Source organism: Callorhinchus milii, unplaced genomic scaffold (genome assembly GCF_018977255.1).
Source record: "Callorhinchus milii isolate IMCB2004 unplaced genomic scaffold, IMCB_Cmil_1.0 Scaffold2, whole genome shotgun sequence".
Classification (NCBI taxonomy): domain Eukaryota; kingdom Metazoa; phylum Chordata; class Chondrichthyes; order Chimaeriformes; family Callorhinchidae; genus Callorhinchus; species Callorhinchus milii.
In genome coordinates, this window is record NW_024704743.1 from 23,815,972 (window position 1) to 23,835,908 (window position 19,937).

The 19,937-nt window shown below is 41.4% G+C and overlaps 1 protein-coding gene across 4 annotated transcripts in view; it reads left to right on the plus strand.

The window, feature by feature from the left end:
- LOC103176257 (catenin delta-2) overlaps positions 1-19,937 on the plus strand; it is a 447,491-nt gene that overhangs the window by 238,351 nt on the left and 189,203 nt on the right. For all 4 annotated transcript variants that reach the window (XM_042331893.1, XM_042331892.1, XM_042331894.1 and 1 more), the window contains exons 3-6: positions 15,274-15,308; positions 15,808-15,924; positions 16,351-16,535; positions 17,449-18,010. In XM_042331893.1, coding sequence (XP_042187827.1) covers positions 15,274-15,308; positions 15,808-15,924; positions 16,351-16,535; positions 17,449-18,010 — 899 coding nt within the window. The remainder of the gene's footprint in view (positions 1-15,273; positions 15,309-15,807; positions 15,925-16,350; positions 16,536-17,448; positions 18,011-19,937) is intronic.

A 19,937-nucleotide genomic window follows, 5' to 3' on the forward strand; every position in this document is an offset into this window, starting at 1 on the left:
AATTGATGATGTAATCAATTATGCAATTAACCAGCAGTGATTAGGATTACAGACACCTGTATGTATATGTGTTTGAACACAATTAGTCTCTGGGCTATTAGCCCAACCCGCATTTTAAACCTCATGGTGTCTGTTCCTGAGAGATCCATAATCGTGCACGCTAATATTATACAATCGGTGACTATTGCACAGTGGAGTGTGCTGCAGAGAAGGAACCGTTGATGGGTTATTTTAATACTCAACTTGAATACAGATTGTTGTACCTCGCAACCCTCATACCTCCTGATTTTTCACTAATTCCCTCTGTAGAAGTTTGTGAAAATAATCTGAGATGAATAATGTTGTCATGCTCTAATTGCATACAATATGAAATGAGTGCATTAAAAGAGTCTTTTACTGTAAAGTACGGAGAGAATCAATTAGATTTCAGCGGGGGGAGAGTAAAGAACTGGAAAATAAACAGATGGAAAGTCCCATTTTTCAATGGGGAAACTGATGCACAGTACTCTAATGTACTGTAAAGATGCTGAATCTTTTTTATCCCATTAATCTGTTTTTAAACTGTCAAAGTAAGTATTTAAGATGTCAGACTAAATCCGCACAAATGCTCTTTTAATGATGCCTGTCTTCCTTGTGAGAATAAGGAAATACAGCAGTGTCCTGATATGAAGTGGATCAGAGCAGCTTCTGACTAGCCTTGCAATTTAGAGAAATGGCTATCATTCGCATCAACTAGGCCGTAAACACATTAGGGCTTTACTGAATGCTTTCTTGCATCAGGTCTTTCTCGGAAATTTGCTTGTAAGTGGCTTCAACTGTGTTGCTGAAAAATGATTGAATTTAAGAGCAGGATTCCTTAGGCGAAAGAGATTTAGAACAGGCAGTGACGTTTTTGCAGATCAAAGTGAGGCACATCGCATATCCAGGCAGTGACACAGCCTCTCTGTGCTCTCAGCTGTGAAAGTTTTCTTTGTCTAACTCGTTGGTATGCTCAGTCCCACACTCTCCCAGCGCAGCTCAATTTGGAGTTTAAAAACTGCTAAACTGCTTCTGCTTTGTGCTACGGATGTGCGTCCCTCCGAGAATCTAGATTGCAGTTCGTGAAACTCATTTCATTTGTGACCTTGGGAGAGAGGAGAGCTTTTTCTGTCACTTTACAGGTAGGTTCAGACTTGGGTCTCTCAAAGGTAAGTGAGAATTCTGAGACAATTGCTTTGCTCTTCTAGCAGTTCTATGTGTGCAAGTTTTCAGTTTGTGGCTGACATAGCAATTTCTTGACTATATACTGACCTCACTTTTTTCGAGTTCGCTTTAGAAGCTAAACTTCTACCTGTTTAGTTTCTAGTCACAAGGGTTGCAAACTATATCAATCCAAATACTTTTGTGAGCACCTCCTTTTAACCAGTTGCAGAGCCTATTAATAATAATAATCATCCTTAAATTTGATGTGGCACGTTTCACATCGAGAGAATGTCTCAAAGCGCTTCACAGGGATTTTACCATAAAGTACATTTTAACTGTATATTTTGTAAACTAAATGCAGCAGATAATTTATGCACAGCAATGTTCCACAAACAGCCAAGGGATCAATTTTATTTGGGGGATTGTTGGCTGGGAAATCAGGAGAAACTCCCTTCTCTTTTCGAATAGTGCCATGAGATGTTTAACTTGAACAGGTAGACAGGACCTCAGTTTAATTCTCATCCAGAGTCACCTCCAACAATGTAGTGTGCCCACAGCCCGGCTCTGGATTATCACCCTGAGCTGTAAATTCGAAGTCCCGTTGACAGAGCCTTGATGGTGGGTTGCTCACTTTTGCACAGGCACTAGTGCTAGATCTGTGGAACTCAGTAAGGGATGGAATCGTTTTTGTAATAGTCATAAATAAAACAATTGTGTAATATTGAAAAATAAAATCTTTTTGACAAATTAAAGCTAAACCTGTGTCAGTTTCCAGGATGCAGATTGAAGTTAAATCTACCGTATATTGTTAGGCTAGCATGGAACTGGCCAGTCAGCCAAGACTTAAATCCATAAATACAATGAAGTAGAGTTTTCACTATTTTTCAAGAGCTATTTCAGAATTAGGGTTGATGGAAAATTGAGCCCAATTTGTTCTTGTCCAGTAAATGTTGAAGCTATTCATTCTTCTTCAATTAACGCCACTTTCTGCCCAACATGTTAGTGTGCCTTTGAACCATTTTTTTTTTACAATTTGCATGGAACAGGATTGCTGTGGTGATTGGTCCAGCGTCCTTGTCACAGAAACTCACAGGGTTGGCAAATGCATGACATAGGTTTGAGTCTGCATTTGCCAACCCTGTGAGTTTCTGATCTCAGCTGCGTTGCCTGTCAGAGGAGACCAGCACAGTGTCTCTCCACAAAAAATGTGCAGTTTATGTCAGGCTGGGCTATAATAGTTATAGTGCTTGAATCAACACCATTCCCCTCCTTTCCCCCCCTTCCCCCCCCCCCCCCCCCCCCCCATTGGAAGAAAATGGAAGTAAAACTCAATGAAACCTTAATCTGCAGAAGTACGTGACTCAGATAAATACATTTGGACACAAAGGAATGAAAATAGAATAATGTCAGCCTGGCTCAGTTGGTATCAGAGTCAGAGGGTTGTGGATTCAAGCCCCATATTGGGACTTTGAACTCACGTAGGCCAAGCTGATATTCCAATACAATAATGGGGAGCGCTGCATTGTTGGAGGTGCCGTTATTCAGATGACATTAAACCAAGATCCCATCTGCCTCTTCAGATGCACTTTAAAGATTTTTGCCTCGAGAGAGAAAAAAACATTAAAAAATTAGTCTTTCACTTCATGGCTGTTTGTGGGACATTGTTGTGGGTAAATTGACTGCTGTGTTTGCCTTCAAAATATACTGTCATTAAGCGTTACAGTATATCCTGTGAAATACTTTGAGATATCCTGCTTATGTGGCACAATATCAAATGCAAGGTTTATTGTTGTAATAACATTGGTTCCAAAGTTGCCACAGCCCTACAGAACCAGCGAGGTAACCAAAAGGTTATTTTAAAGATACACTGTACATTAAAGCATTACTGGCTGTAGATTAACTCTGCAGTGGGAAACTGAAATCCCAGGCATGTGGAAATGTCAGTGTGTTAAAACGCCTGCAGCTGTAGACGAAAAATGGTAGCAAACACAAACTTAAAGAATAATGTCTCAAGGCATTAATTTGCCAATCATGGCTCAACGATTGCAGCCAAAATGTGTTTTATTGTACGCTTAACTGAAGCTAAATTTATATTTAAAAATGACCCACTTTGAAGAGCACTTGGATAGACCAAAGAATATCATTGTGATTGCAGCAGGCAGTCATTCTTGTCGGTCACATTACGACTTAGCGGACAATAGTGACAATCATTGTGTGAAATGCAATGACTTAATCACGTTTAGCATTTTGGTTCAAGAAAAAACATCGAACCACTCGATGGATCAGTGTATAAAAGCCTCTATGATGAAATGCTGAGGCACAGATACCTGCAAGGTCCCAGCTTCACATTATGGGCTGCGTTGATGTATACCTGATCTCATCAAAAGCATAGGAAGACTACACTTAACTCAGTAACTCAGGGAAAAGCAAGAGTAAGGTCAGTCTGAGTTCCAACTGTTGGTCACCATTCAATGGCCTCTGCGAGAAAGTGTTCAGATTGAAAAGGGATCAGGATCACTAGTGAGCTTCCCCCCAATATCCCACCCCCTCTCATAGCATGGTCAACAGCATTACCATGAATTATTCTTAGTTTAATGCAGTGTGCTTTTGTGTTTGTATACTATTGGAACAATACTTATAAAATATATTTAAAAAAAGGTGCATTTTATTATTGTAAGTACTTTTACTATCGCAATGCCCATCTGGTAGAAATTCTAGATTAGGTGTACATAGGTAACATGAAAACTCCCAATTAGGGTTGAAATGGATTACAATTCCTTTTAGTCCAGTGTTTTGTGATATGTTTAATTGTAAATTGTTTGTTGTTGTTTAAGAATGGATAATGGCTGTTCTAGAAGCCAAAATGATACTCGTGTTTCCCGTTGCTTCAAGACTGAACCTTGTGGGGGTGGAAAGGGGGGACGTCCACACTGGGAAAATATCTTCCTTTCCTACAGGAGTAACCAATGTTATTATGGAAGAGGAGCAGGAAGCTCAGGATTAGCCAGCACATACAAGGCGAGGATCAAGGAAAAGCCCCCAAGCCTTGTTAAATGACGTTTAATCCAAAGGATGATTTATGCATCTTTAACCGAGAAATGTGAAACATGGTTCAGTTTCATCGGGAGAGTAATAACAGAAAGGTCAAATAACATTTTTTAGTGACTTCCACTACTTTATCTGTAGCTCACTGTATATCGCATACTTTTACTATAGATTTATCTCAGGCTTTCAGCGATGCTTGGGTTTGTATTGCTTAAGAATCTGTGTCTGTCTACACCCAAGAGGTGATGAACATCATGGGCTGGAATGACGGCAAATTAATTTGTTTATCTTAAAATGCAGAAAAGCGACTGGTCATACAGTAAAACACTTTATGCGATTGCTGTGTTGTTGTTGTTGCTGTCGTTGTCTTGGTTCAGGGTGTTTAGTGTCCCTCTGCAGGATCCAGAGACTATTAACCAAGCCAGTGTCGGACTCTACCACATCTGGTGGTTGAAGCTGAAACCATAGTGAACCATATTAGCTTTCAAGAGACAACTAGATAGGTTTCCAAAAATGGAGTAATCTGCTGGGGAAAACGCAGGTAACTGGGACTAAACAGATTTCTCTTAAAATAGTCAGCGTGGACAAAATGGGACCAATAGCCTTCTTCTGTGCTGTAAATTTCTGTGGTTCTGCTGAAGACAATAACTTGGTGATCCATTAGTGCCCAAGTGGAGCACAATGCCTGGAACATGATTTGTTTCCCCAGGGTTGTTGAAAAAACCAGAGCCAACACCCAACTCCTTCAACCCAGCGCTCATTTATTTGACTGCAAGACAACAACTGACTGCGGACTGGCTTTTGAGAGGCTTAATGCCATGGCTCAGGACCCCAACACAATTGATGACAGATACACCTCAGAATGTATTTGAATTGATCTGCTGATGAATTCCTGCACAAGCTACTCAATGGCACAAATTTCTTTACAGTATAGTCACTACACTTTGCAGTTCCTCCCGAGAGAAAAGATGCTATATCAAATGCAAGGATATTAATTATCATGAATATTATTGTTTTACTTGCAAAATCTCTGTAACTAATGCTGAGAGATAATATTCCCTCCTGTGCCATTAGCTACTGTTTGGCAAGCTTCCCACTGCTTGTCCAGCTAGTACCACCCTACCTGTTAGGAATTTGGCTTGTAGGGTTAACATCAACCTACATCCTGTTTCCAATGTCATGAGTTAAACAATTTCTGAAACATTATTTTACTAAACTCACCTTGCAAGACAAGCACAAGGGGATGTGTAGGAAAACGCAAAGAAAAATGATCAAAAGAAATGCATAGGAGCATGGGAATGAAAAAGGCAAAGGAAAGAGACAGGAGAAAGCTGTGCAACTACCCTAAAAACGTCCTGGCATCCTCTGGGACCATCAAATCAGCCATGAACACTTATGAGCCCGGGCATATTAGCCATATTTTCAAGGAGGGAATGAGTTATTTTTTGTAAGAAAAAAAAGGGCAGGAATAACATTGGCAAGGTGTTAAATTTGATTCATTTGTATTCTGTTGCCTTGGTTACTTTTACAAAATTGACTTTTTGCTTGATATATTTTCCATATCAACCACAGTTTAGACCCTAATGAGAATAAATGGGATTCTCCACTCAAGGTGAAAACTTATATCCTGTGTTTTTTTCATATTAAAAATAATGGTAACCCCTCCTGCATGTTCCAAATATGGAAGTGTCTTTTCCAACTCACTTTGATAAATTGACACTCGAGCCTCTGTCTACTCCCGTGAGCTGAAGCTAATTTAGACATGGGAATGGGTTATAAAATTATAAGGGCTTTCAGGTATTTTAAAACAAAGGAAATCAAATGCTTGGATAAGTGAGTGAGAGAAGGGAGAATTTCTTTATGAAGATTTTGTGAAGGTTAATGGCGATGTATGTACTCAATACAGTAAAAGGGAAATAGTGGCTTTGTATTTTTCATTCTTTCACCCTTCTCTTTCCTCCCCCCACCATCTCCCCTCCCCACCCCCTCCCCCACCCACTGTTGCTAACATTGGTCCACACTATTTCCTACTGTGGGTAATCGGCAAGATTTCCAAACTGTGATGCTCCCTGACAGACCAAACTCTGACCTATAATAACTCTCACCTATGAATCCCTTCATATCCTTGCACCTCTCTACCTCTACAAAGCACAATACCATTAACATTAAATAAAGCACCTTCTCAAAGCATTTGACACTTTTAGCTGGGCTGAGCCATAGTTGGGGGTTCGGGGGAGGGCGGGTGGTGGTGGAGGGGAGATGGGAATCTCTGATCTTCTCTTCACTCCAATACTTGCTCCTTCCACTCAGCAAACTTGGGCCTGCTGTACGTTCCCCGTCCCTTTGCTTCCCTATCGGTGACTGAGATTTCTGCAGCTACACCCCTTGCCTCTGGAAGTCCCTCTCCCCCTCCACCTGCCTATCCATCTCCATCCACCCCTTCTCTATTTCTATTCAAATCTCACCTTAAATCCTACATCTTGGGCCGCCTCACTTGCTTGCCACCTGACCCCGTCTCTTTAAAGTGTTCTGAGATGTTATCCTGCGTAAAGGCCCCTATGTAAATGCAAGTTGGTGTTGAGAATTGTGCTTGAATCTGCTACCACCTGACCCGAAGTTGAGGCAACATTGTAATCCCATTATTGTGAGGATAGAAAAATGTGAGTTTAGTTTCATACAACCAACCTGTTGCCAATGCTAAAATATTACTGCGAAACAATATTTATAGGAGTCGTGTGGCTCAGTGGTTAGAGCACTCGCTTTGCAAGCGAGAGACCTGAGTTTAATTCCAGGCAGGGCGAAACCTTGGGCAAGTTTCCTTACTCCACACGCCTAATAATAATCCCTCCAAAAACCAAAAACAATAATAAATTGGTCATTTTCAATCTACGGCTATTTGTGGGACATTGCTGTGCGCAATGGCTGCCGCGTTCGCCCACAAATATACAGTCAATTCACTTTATAGTGTGTTCTGTGAAGCACTTTGGGACGTCCTCCCGACGTGAAAAGCGCTATATCAAATGCAAGGATTATTATTATTATAGAGTTTCAACATTGTTTTTGTTCAATATGGTATGGTGCAATGGATTTAAGGGTTGAATGTTCCCTGTTGAGTCTTCCTTCCATCTGGAGGATCATACAAGGATCTGTGGTCTCCTCATTCCTGCTGTTAAATAGCGATTTCAGTCTTGTGAGAGGAGGATTAGCCCACAGCAAACTGTTTTGAATTTTCAGTAGTGGCTTTTGCTGTGACAGACTCAGGAGCTCTGAGGGTGACATTGCTACAAAATGCCACCAATCAGTGCACCCCAGTGCCATGGGACACAAGCTACTAAACCTCAATATCACTCTGGTTAACGGTCAACAGGTCCGATGTCTGGCTTGTTCATGGCCATTGAGAACAGCGGCTGCCTCTGACATGTTCGGTTATGTACAATATGCTGAATATTGAATGTACTGCTATAATCATCCCAGTAGAACTCTGGCTCTACCTGGGGTCTGGAGTGGAACCAGCACAAGTTAGGGAAAATGAATGGATTTGAATGTACTGCAGTTTCTGCCACGGTGAGATCACCCATGTTTGATGATTGGCTCTCAAGGTTCTCATGTGAAATTAATTGAGGAAGACTTAACATGGAATTCGAAAATGAAAGCTGCCTGTAGGTTGGTACTTCTGTAATTGGGTATTCACTCAGAGAGCCCATAAAGATGGATTATTATTAATGCTTAATATTTTTCTTTGAATACTTTTCATATGTTTTGAAACTTATTTTAGAAGGCTTGATGAACCACCAATTCTTTCAGCTCCACTTCAAACGTACAAAGATACATTATGCTTGGTTGAGACCCCTTGAGGAAAACTGATGTTGAATCGGTTGATGTTGAATATTGAGATTTATTTCAGTGACATTGCCTTGTAGTCAGATTTCTTAATATAGGTGAACATGAAAAGCTCGGCACTTTACAAATTTGTATAAATTTGTGGAGTCCTGTAGCTCAGTGGTTAGAGCTTTCGCCTCGCAAGCGAGAGACCTTGGTTCAATTCCCAGCAGGTCGAAACCTTGAGCAAGTTTCCTTACTCCACACGCCTGATAATAATCCCTCAAGAAAAAAAACACAATAATAATTTGGTCACTCAATCCAGAACTGTTTGTGGGACACTGCTGTGCGCAATTGGCTGCAGTGTTTCACCCACAAAATATACAGTCAATTCACTTTACAGTATATTCTGTGAAGTGCTTTCAGACGTCTAGAAGACGTGAAAAGTGCTGAATCAAATGCAAGGATTATTATTATGAATACGCAAGAAGTGAGTGAGAAGCTAAATGTCATGGTATGACTCAATAACATTCATGGGCATCTATAAAGGGGACTGGCCCAATTGAGAGCAGTCGAAGCACAAGGACTTGAGCTTGATCTTATTGTTAATCAGTCAGTAATCCCTCAATTTGGCAGGCAAAATACACTATACCATATAGACGTTCATTATTGTGTTGTTTGCTTTGGCCTCTCTGAGTGGTAGCCAAAATTGTGTTTGTATGAGAAAACAATCTGGATCTCATTAAGTAAATAGTAACTGTGTGAATATATTTAGCATTGGTTATTGGTGAAGGAAATGCACATGGTGCAAAATTATGAGAATAAAAATGTTTATAGACATATTTGAATTTCTTTCTGTTCAGATACATTTGGATTCCATTGTTTCTAATCGGGTTAGTCTGTGGAATTACAAAGTGGTTTAACATTCTGAGTGAGGGAAATGTTTTTGTCGATCTTTAAAGCCTATTCGTCTTTTCAAATATTGTCTAGAAAATTGATCCAATATAAATTTCAAATAATTCAATACTGTGAAGTGAACATCAATAAATAAGCAAGACCATGAGACCTTTCTGAATTAACTTTGGAAAAACAATAACAACTTTCATTTATAGAGCCCTCTTCATGTAGATTAGCATCTCTGAGTACTTGTAGCATCTTAGAGAGCTTTTGTTATTGAAGTGTTTGATGGCAATAAAATCCTACTCAGAAATAAATGTATTTGATGTGCATTTTCTACAAGTTTTTGATATTCTATACAATCACTAATAAGCCTCAGCTTTTTCTTTATTACATTTTTTTTGCACCTTTTCCACATTCTGTCTTTCCTGATACCACTCTTCAGAGAATCACAGGTCTCTGTTGCTGTTGTGGAATGCATTGTCAGAGATAGGCATAGGTGGGAGGAGCGATTCTACCTCCAATATTAACTCCCTCTCTCCCTGTGGAAGCACTGGAAAATCCTCCCAACCACAAGAACTCTGCCCAAGTTGTAGGTGTGTCAGAACCAAGTTCCCTTTTGTCGTACTTCTGGATTCCAGAAGAAATCTGCATTTGTGCACCCCAAATTCCTTATTAAGAAATCTCACTAAGGAATCTTACATTTTAGATTCCATATGGTTAGAATTCACAGGCACAAACTTATACTGTACCACTGAAAGCACAGAGCATGTACATATTGTGAGAGCATTCAGTTTAAAATGGATATCTTTGCTGCCCATAAAACAACATCTATTGGAATCCAACAGGGAAGAATTATTCTTGCATCAAATTCTATTTCAAATGCATTGGTTTGTGGAGATGAGGAACATTGATTAAGTGGAGTGCTATCAGCTTTCCGGGAGTATACATTGTCAAATAACTTGGAATAGTGTATTCTAGAATTACAATGTTCATATAATTCAGTGAACATTAGTAGACTTTGGCACTTTTTCAAGCTGTTTCCATCGCAATTTTCTGGTGAAGTTGGTACAGGACAATACAATAATTTAGAGTTTAAAGAGCTGTTCATCCTCATGGCTGAAACAGGAGCACATTCTGTATCCAGTTTGCTGGTTCAGTTAGAAGGTCACCCGAGTCTGACGTCACTGGCTGGTCTTCACATTTAGCACAAATGGGTCAATGCATGGGGTAAACAGGATTCAAAGTGCACCAAGAGTCTAACTGGTTATCACTTTGCAGGTTTTGATTCAAAACTGATTGTTGACTGAGCCTTTAGTCACATCCCTGAGGCAAATCATTGTAGGCAGTCGAGTTCTTCATGACTGTTTAGTCACTATGTTGTTTACTGAAATTCTTATTGTCAACCTGTTGCTTGCATGACTAGAGATACACTGCCTGAGCTCTTCAATCTAATACCAGATTAAAAATAAGATGCAATAACATAAGACTCTGGAACACATCCTGATTATGATCAACTCTCAATACGGTGTCATATTTTATTCAGTAACACAAAGTCGGATTTTATTTAGTAAGTCACAGTCGCTTGTCGGATGGCATAATGAAGGCTGATCTTGTAGGATTTAGGAAGCACTATGTGATTAATGAGTATCCATGTTGCAATGTTGTAGTTATTAGCATGTGCCATTCTGGTCCTACTGGCAATTCGTCACTTTCTGTGTAAACAGACACAGGTTTGGAATATAAATTTTCGCATGAACCATCAAAAATCAATAACAATCTTTGTGATTTAGCAGCCTGTGCCAGTCAGCTAAAGATGGCAAATGACCTTTGTGGTTCTAACTGCGGAGATTGTAACTTTTCATCACACTCCACTATTTCTGACGTATTGATTTTAAGAATTCAATATTTGACATAACTTTCATTTCCATTCAGTCCCAAGATTACAGTATTACTAATGTGCTTACAGTTTCTATTCAGGTCACAAGATTTCATTGATATCCTTGAAGGTGCATAAATGCTACTTGGTTGAACTGTTTACAGATAGGCATATGTTACGAGACATCTTACTGAGTTATTTTTCTCCGCCTAGTTTTCTTCTCCAGTTTTCTTTCCGCCCCTCTCTGAAGGTATTTAACTCCTTTTTATTGCTATTGAGATACAGTTCTAAATAACTCCAGTACCTCACCACTATGGCCAGGTTATTTGACCTTTTTCAGGTATCACAGCTGAACGCATCACTGTCCTTGCTCAATGTCCTTACACATACACACACATAGTCTTCCAACGGGGATCTTTGGAAATAAATCATGAGCAGGACAGGGATGCTCCCACCAATTGTAGTGACCTGACTGCTGTCACCTCAGCAGAGACTGAGTTCATATCTGCAAACTTCTGGTCTGTAAGACCCAGTGCTCATGGAGGCTGTCATTACCAATTGGCCATCAGGGAGTTGAAACAACTGCTGAACAGCAAGCCAGGTCTTAACGCAAGTTTTTATTTCCAAATTGTATTCTGAACGGTCTCTGCCTGCGGTATATGTTTTGTTGGCTTTACTTAATTTTTGCTTTGCTCTTGTGTTGTGAGACCTTCACTGGGAATCATTAGAATAATTTAGGTATTTTCACAGTGCTGCTTTTAGCAGTGACATCTGAGTGATTTGTTCACCTATACGTACTATGGCTTTTGTTACAATATTGTGAATTGACTGTGAAAATAATAATAATGGACACGTAGTAAAATCTCTCGAGTCCACTGTGAAGCACACACCCCAATGAGAAGCTTAGATTATACATGGCTGAGTAGATGAAACCGTGGCTGAGTGATTGAATTATTAATTTTAAAGTATGTGTTTTGTCCACATGGATCCATCTTTATTAAGATATGAAAGGACACTCCAGGACACTGCCAGCCTGGCTATCTGTAGGAATTGTGGGGGGAGTTGGGGAGCGGACAAGTCACTGTAGGTGGGAATTCTTCCTACTCAGATCCCATTAACACTGCAAGCTTTGTCCTAACAGGTAGGATGGCTCTAAATGTACAAGCAGCGAGACAGCTTGATGGACAGTGCTTTCAATAGCAAGCTATGGGGTTTTAGCTAGTTAGACTCCAGCAGTTATCCCAATCCACAAACTCTGGGTCCCCAAATCTTGGCTTTTGCCAGCCTGCGCCTAATAATCTCCAAAGTTAGGCAAGTAGCATGCGGCCTCCAGGGAGAGAATGCGCATTCCATTCCACCGAAATTTCCATAATTTCCAGTATTTTGTTGTGTTAATTCCATGGTAACCATTTAGGCTGTTACTGCGAACAAAGGCCCCAAAATTCCACCGACAACAACTTCAATATCGTTGCCAGAGCAAAGTCTTCTTGCCTCAAGTGTGAGAAAAGAACTGAATTTATCTTTAAAACATACAAGAAAAGGGATACACGGAAATTGTACTGTATCATGCATGCTCCCAGCAGCAAAACAAAATGTTAGCAGTGCCTCACATTCGTACCATTGCACCCAGTTAAAAAACGCAATGATTTCTGAGATTATAGAAAATTTCTGATTGTTCATCAAAACATCTGAAGATGAGTCATGATCGAAGAACTCTCCAGCCCAGACGTAGAGAGTTTACATTCAACACAGATTGAATCTACATTGTTAAATCTTTAACTGCTGTCATCCTAGGAGAGCTGTGAATGGAAGAGACCTAATTGAATAGGGATTTTCATTTTCTGGCAGGCTGTGGTGGAGTGATTGAATACAAGGTTTGTGTGTATGTTTGTTCTGTGTGTGGTGTGTGTGTGTGTGGGAGAGGAGGGGGTGGGTGGTGGGGAGTAGATAGGTTGATCAATAACTCTTTGCTTCTTAAAAATCCACGCACCTTGCAATTCAAAGGCCCCATTCAATCCTTATCTTTGTGGGTTGGTGTTGCATATTTTTTGCAGCCAACATCATAAAGGATGTTAAACACGTCCATGCTGATATTTGTAGGTATAACAGTAAAATACAAATTTAGGGAATCAAAAGTAAAAATGTGAAAATGCTGCAAATTCAGGTTAATCCGCACCTGAAAGAGGAAAACAGGTTAGTATTTCGGACTCTCCGACCTGCTTACGCCTAAACCCACTACTTGTTGCCTCCGCTTGCCTACTGCTCATGTCCCTCGTGCCCTCCATTCCACCATCAGTGGCCAGGCTTTCGGTCACTAGGCCCCGAAACTCTGGAACACGCAGAGGCAAGCCCAACATTGGAAGCAACTAGGAGTAAAAAAATGGCTCTTTATTTCGGTGCTGAACTTGGACGAACCCAACTAAGATGACCCATTGCCAGGGCACAGAGCAGATTCGCTTCTGTAACGGAAAGACTGCCAAAGCAATCAAACACAATAAATACATCCCACTCATGTGCCAATGTCTGTAAGGTGATGATCCAGATGCATTATAATAATCCCCGAATTTAAAGTGCCTTATCACTTTGCACATGCATGTGCTGCACCATTATTTGTATTTATGTAATTTCCTCGATTAGATGTAGCAGGACCAAAGAAAAGGCGGGGGTTGCAGTCATCTGATATTCACAGCATCCCGTGGAGATCACAGAACTGAATTTCTATTGGTGTCGTGCATGAATGATGTACCTGTTGTCATTTGTTATTAACTCAATGACATCAGATGTTCTTGCGCACACATGACTTGTTTTACAACAAATGCCTTTGGGAAGCGACAGAGGTGATTTGAAATCAGCAAATATGCCCCCAATGTCTGGAATTCCTTGCCTCAATCCCTCTGTCTTGCACCCTCTTTGCCTGTTTTCAAATTGCACCTGAAGACTTTCCACTACTTTGGTCACATCTCCTCACTTTAAGCGCTCTGAGACACTACCTGTGTGAAACAGTACTATATTAATGCAAGTTGTTGTAGTAAAAGTGGCAAAGGCAATGTAAAAGCAGTGGAGTTTTAAAATGTCTTAAGTTCAGACAAAACTTTGAGCCATCAGCCTCACAATATAAAAGTGGCACAATTAGAAGCTACAAAGTTAGAGCCACTGACTCCTTGCTCATAGAGACACTGTTAACAGGTAAGGGTATTCATAATACAAAGCAAATAAGACCTCAAAAGTCCAATGTCCAGGTAGGTATATGTGAGGTAAAAGCATGCAGTAGGGGGCGGAGGAGAGACAGCAGAAAGAAGGTGTAATGCCAAGTGCTCCTCTGTGAAAAACAAAACCATGGAAAATGGGATAACAGAATAGAGAAACCAGCTGAGGTGCAAAGACATTTAAGTCAATGTTCATGCCAGTGGCTAAAATGTGCCCCTGAGCACTGCATCGTCAGAGATGCTGTCCTTCAGATGAAATGTGAAACAAAAGTCTTGTCTTTCTGTTTGGGTGGACATCAAAGATCCCATGAATAACGAAGGGAGTTTTTAATGTTGTCCCAGCCAACCCTTCAGAAAAGTTGATCATTTACTTCAACGCTGTTTCGGGGACATTGCTGTACGGAAATTGATTCCATTTTCGCTTACAAGCACAACTATATATGCCTGTAATTACTGTGATAACACTTTGAATCATTTCAACGTTATAGGTGCTATAAAATCAACATTTAACTTATTCCCTTGTATCATGAACTTTATTTTCCGTCAGAAACATTTATTTGCGTAATGATAGCTATTATTAAATTTCGGTCTTGCATCTTGTTTTCTCGTGCTGTTCCTCATCCCCTCCTCAGTCATCCAAAAAAGCCCTCTCCACCCGAACCGTACCAATTTTTGTTCAGGAGTCACACATGAAATAAAAAATATAATCCTTGTATTTGATATAGTGCCTTATCACATCATCGAAACTATGCCTCAAAGAACTTCACAGAATTTACTGTAAATCGTAGCGGCTGTGTATTTGTAGGCGAACAATAACCTCTCTTTCAGGAACCGTGTATTTCCAAAAGTCATTGAGTTTATTTTGTTCTGAAAACTATATTGGGGGCTAACTGTCGTGGTCACTTTTTAATTGTCTGTCAGTGCTGTGTAAGTGGGGAGGATGGGGAGAGAGTTATTTATAATGTTCATATATTTTACAAAGGGTGTTCAGAACCTTTACAGTTTCCAAAAGGTTTGAGATAAGAGCAAATAATATGTTTGCTCTTGTGCTGCAAGATGACAGTTACAAGTGGTTCCTTGCGGTTTATTGAATAATTTCAAAATGTTTCGAACTTTCTAGAGACTAATTCTGTGATACTCAAAAGACTGGAGATTGTTTTAAAATGAAAACAATTTTTTCAGCTTAAAAAAAACTTTTGTCTGTTCCCTTTCAAACCCTGTGTTTATGTTTTTTTATTCCTGCAGTTCAACAGAGGATTCCTTTCGCTGGCACACACAAGGTAAAGGATCGTTTCAACTTTCTCACCGCCCTTGCTTTGAAGGGGTTAAACACTGCACACTTTCCATGCTGTTTCCTTGTTCCCTATCCTTTAATGAAGACTAGCTCTATGCAAAAAAAAACAATGAAGCTTTCCATTCATTGATGTTAAAGTGCAGATTGGTTGAAGTGTCTGGTAATCAGCTGCCCAAGGTTAGTTTAGTTTTAAGGAAATTGTTTTTTTTGTAATCCTGCCTCATGCAGAGGACCTCTCCCCTTGGCAGCTTTTATTATCAATGCTGAAAAACTAGCAGTAATTGGTGCCGGCACAAAAGCTGATGGAGAACCAGAGTGCAATTTATTTCTGATTGTGAACCGAGTGATGAATACCGCTTTAATTTCTAGGAGATGAAAGAGTTTCTTGACTTTCTTATCGTCACAAAGCTTCAGACCTTGTTTGTGATCAAGTTGTGGAATTTTAATTGCTCAGCTTCTTCCCTTTCTGTACGTACATGTTTCAGATGGACAGAAAGCGGCTGATGATGAGATCACTAGTGGCTTAGAGCTGGTGGATTCATGCCTTAGATCTCTGCAAGAGTCGGGGATATTGGACCGACAGGACTATTCTTCGACTGAAAGTGAGCCCCTTTAATTTAGCATTTGTTGTGCAATGTTTGTCATTTGAATGAGTTATTATTGCCTTTGCTCGGATTGGCTAAGTCTCCAGACGGGAAGGACATAAGCCTGAAATTGCACCTAGCCTTCGGCTTAGCTTTCGTCTTCAAATTTAAAATCATAGCAGAATGATGGAAAAGTCCTAAATCCAGGCTTAATTTAGAAGCCGTTTTTCTGCAGCTTTTAAAAAGACACCAGCTTCCAAATTAAGGCGGAATTTTAAGAATTTTCCACAATTCTGTACAATTGTTAAGTTTCAAGGCTAAGACGAGGCGGGATTTTGAGTTGTGTTCATGTGCCTTACATTATCGGGTTATGTGAAATCCTTATTAAATAATTAATGCCTTTCTGCTTCATTGAAGACTTCTCTTGTCTGCTTGAAATTACAGGGCCTGGTATTCTCTCCCAGAGCACAACTCAGATAAACTCCAACCCAGAGGGGGCTTACCAGTACTCGGCCATCTACCACAGCAACCAGACCCTCACCCGGGGTGACTCAGCAACATCGCAGCTCGCCGCAAGGACCTCCAGTGGTCAAGTCGGAGCAGGAATCGGCATCTCAAACTACAGCCAGGTACACAGCACAAAACAGCGCAACCAAAAAAATCCTCTTCACGCAGAAGAGAAGGGGAGCACGCCGCCAAGGCAGTGCTCTCAACTCCCAACACACAGGGTCTGTGTAGCCCAGGTGCATTTATTAAATTATTGCAATGTTCTTCCATTAGCAGCTGCAACTGAGGACTTCAGCCTGCCTTGGGAATAGTTGCTAATTGAAATGCACCGTGCACTGATCTGATTGAGTGTGTTTTCTGTTTTTCACTTGCCCTGGGGGTTGGATGGGAGGCAGGCAAATGAGGGTCGAGTGTGGGGATGCAGGGATTGCACACATATGACCCAGATAGCAGTCGGTTATCTTTGTGGTCACTTCAACAAAATAACTTTGCAAATGCAGCGTATGACAGTCGAGGTAGTTCCTTTATGAATAGAGAAACTGAAGCAAGTGCTTGTCCTTTGCTAATGGGCAGAGCTTGGGGTCGGGAGGGGTGGGGGCTTATTGCTTATTCTGTTGTGACATTCATGTTCGCTATGGTAGGCCAGAGTTAGCTTTTTCTTCATTGCAATGGCAGGCATGGGAGCTCGTGTAGGGAAGTGAAGCTCACTCATACATTCATGTGGGAGTGTGGCGAGATTGTGTGTGGTGGGGGATGGAGGGGGTTCAAGAGAATCAGATGTTGGTTGTGTTTTTGTGTGAAATCTTACAGCTCAGACGGTATTGGAGTCATAACAGTTGTTGCTTTGTCTGTGGGGTGGATTTAGTTCTCCCAGCAAGAGCCCAGTTCCAGACAGACATTCCTGACACCAGCACGGACGGGTGTGACTCTTACCGGCAGCAGAAAGAGATTGTGGAGAAATAGGGCTAATAATTTCAGCTTTTCCTCTGAAAAAAATAATATTCTTTCTTTTCGCGGTTCTCTCTTGTTGCACAGATTAACAAGGTCGGGGACACCGGTCGCACATCTGGGTCTGAGTCTTCCCCATCCCATTCTGCATCTCAGTCCAGGGAAGCTTTTGTGCCGAGCCATGGTAGCGCATTCCGGTTACCAGACTCCCAGCATCCATCTTCAGTCTACTATGTCAGTGCCACCCTGCCAGCACAGAGAGTGAGCTCCCCTATGTCTCTGCAGAGGGTGGGATCGCCCCCCAAGCTCCAGCGGGTGGGATCCACCGCAGACGGCTATGGCACCCAGCGGGTCTCCTCCCCCAAGCAGACGTGCTCACCCAGCAGGCTGTCCAAGTCCTACAGCACCAGCTCCCCCGTCAACATTGTGGTGTCCTCCGCAGCTCTCTCTCCCTCGCCCATCCGCGTGATTTCTCCGCCAAATGCCCAGACCAGCATCACCTCGCCTGTGCATCAAGTGAGCGCCACCCAGTCCAACTATGCCACGCTTTCTCCTACAAAACGGCTGGCCCACACGTCTGATCAGTACAACAAGCACACCCAGGAGCTGTACGATCGCTCTACTCTCCAGAGACCCGGCAGTTTGGCAGGTAAACCAGTTCAGCGGTCGGACAGATCCATTGTCAGTGCTTATATTTCCTGCGGCTTTTTATTTTCACAAAGGAAAAGACGAGAGCAGCTTGTAAATTGAGTCCTTCTTGTGGAGCTGAAGTGAACTGATAATTGGTTTAACCCTTTCAAGTATGTAGCATTGCAGTAATTGGTTTAACCCTTGCTGGCATTAGTTTGGGCAGCCTGACACGTGCAGAAGTCCAATCACCAAGCTTAAGAGACTATATAAACCAGACTGAGAGTTCCACATAGGTATGTGTATTGTATTCTTTGTTAGTAGAGACTTGGGGACTCTTGAGTAAGCGTTGGGGGTACTGCTGCAGGTTAACCAACTAAAACTACACAAGCTTACTGCTGCTTGTCCAACTAGGACCAGGAAATTAGTTGGTTTCCAGGGTTAACAGCAGCTGAGTGCAAAGAATCCCTGCCCTCAATCTGCCCCTCCAAGCCCTGCCAGTGAGCCAGACTAGCACCAACATTGTATTGAAGTATTGTCTCAGGAACCAGATGACTGAGACTGCCTCATTGCCAAGCATGTTGCTTTGGAGCCAGTTCAAACCCAAGCAGACTTCACATACTGCTTCCCCACCTCCTGCCCCAGGAGGATAGTCACTACTTGAGGGTTTAAGCCCTCTCTAGGTGAATGATAGGTACCTGCGACTACTTATAAGCTTTACTGATGGGCAACACAGCTCAGCATGAAATGTGCAAGAGCATTGCCACAATCTTCCTTTCCACAGCTCAGACACACATCCCTTCCCAATTGAACGTTGGTTTGACCAGTTGGAGGTGAGGAGTTTGAGCAGCAGGTGTTTACCTCTCTGAAAACAACAAACACTTGCATTTATATAACGCCCTTCACACAGGATAGTGTCCCAGAGTGCTTAATCGAAGTGGATAGTTGAGGGACTTTGTCAAAGAGATGTACCTGCTGTGAAATTGACTGTCCCAATTCCTACCGCACCAGCTCCCCCATCAACATTGTGTGTGTGTGAGGGAGGGAGAGCGAGAGAGAGAGAATTGTGCTCCGCCATTGTCCTGGGACACTACCCTGTGTGAGGAGCGCTATATAAGTGCAAGTTGTTTTTGTAATTGGCTTAACGCATTTAAGTATCTGATGGTCCCGTGGTTAGTTTAACCCTTCAAGGTATGTGGTGGACCTGTAGCTAATTTGACCCTTTAAAGTTGGTGGTTGACTTTCTTTACTGTGTCAGATAACAGAGGTTAACATTTGGTATCCGGTACATTGAATATATCTGGTATGTACCACACCTCATGCATTCTTTACTTTTAGGAAATTGATGGGTGGAGACATTATGTGTACCTTAAATTTTCTTTCTCAGACTTCAAAAGATGGAGGTGATTTTTTTTGTCAGCCATCCTCATTTCACCTCTTCTATCGGTGATAAGCTGCATGTTTATCCACATATACATTAGCAGCAAAAGGACAAGATTGTGTTTGAATGATTAGCTTTGGAATTAACTGCTGAAAAAAGATTGGATTAACGTCTGGTTGGATAGACTGTTGGTGCCATTTCCCTATCCCAGTTCAGGGCTCTTCAGAGTCATGACATGTAATGGGTAACGTAATGACTGCCCTTTGCAGCTGGAACTGAAGTAATACAAGTAATGCTCTTGAAAATGCACAAAATCACACTGTTACCTTGTAGAGACATTTAACTTGGGAGCATAGGTGAAAACCTATTGCTACTCTGTCACTGCTTTATGATATGAACTACAAAAGTTGGAGATGCCCACTGGGCAAGTTTCACCAATTCTCAGCTGTACTGCAAGAGCGAGCACTGTGTGATGGAAAAGACAAGTCTAGTTCTATTCGTAAGGGATCGCTTTTGTTCAAACACAGAGCAGTATACTTGGTGCTTATAAAGAAATCTGTTGGGGTAA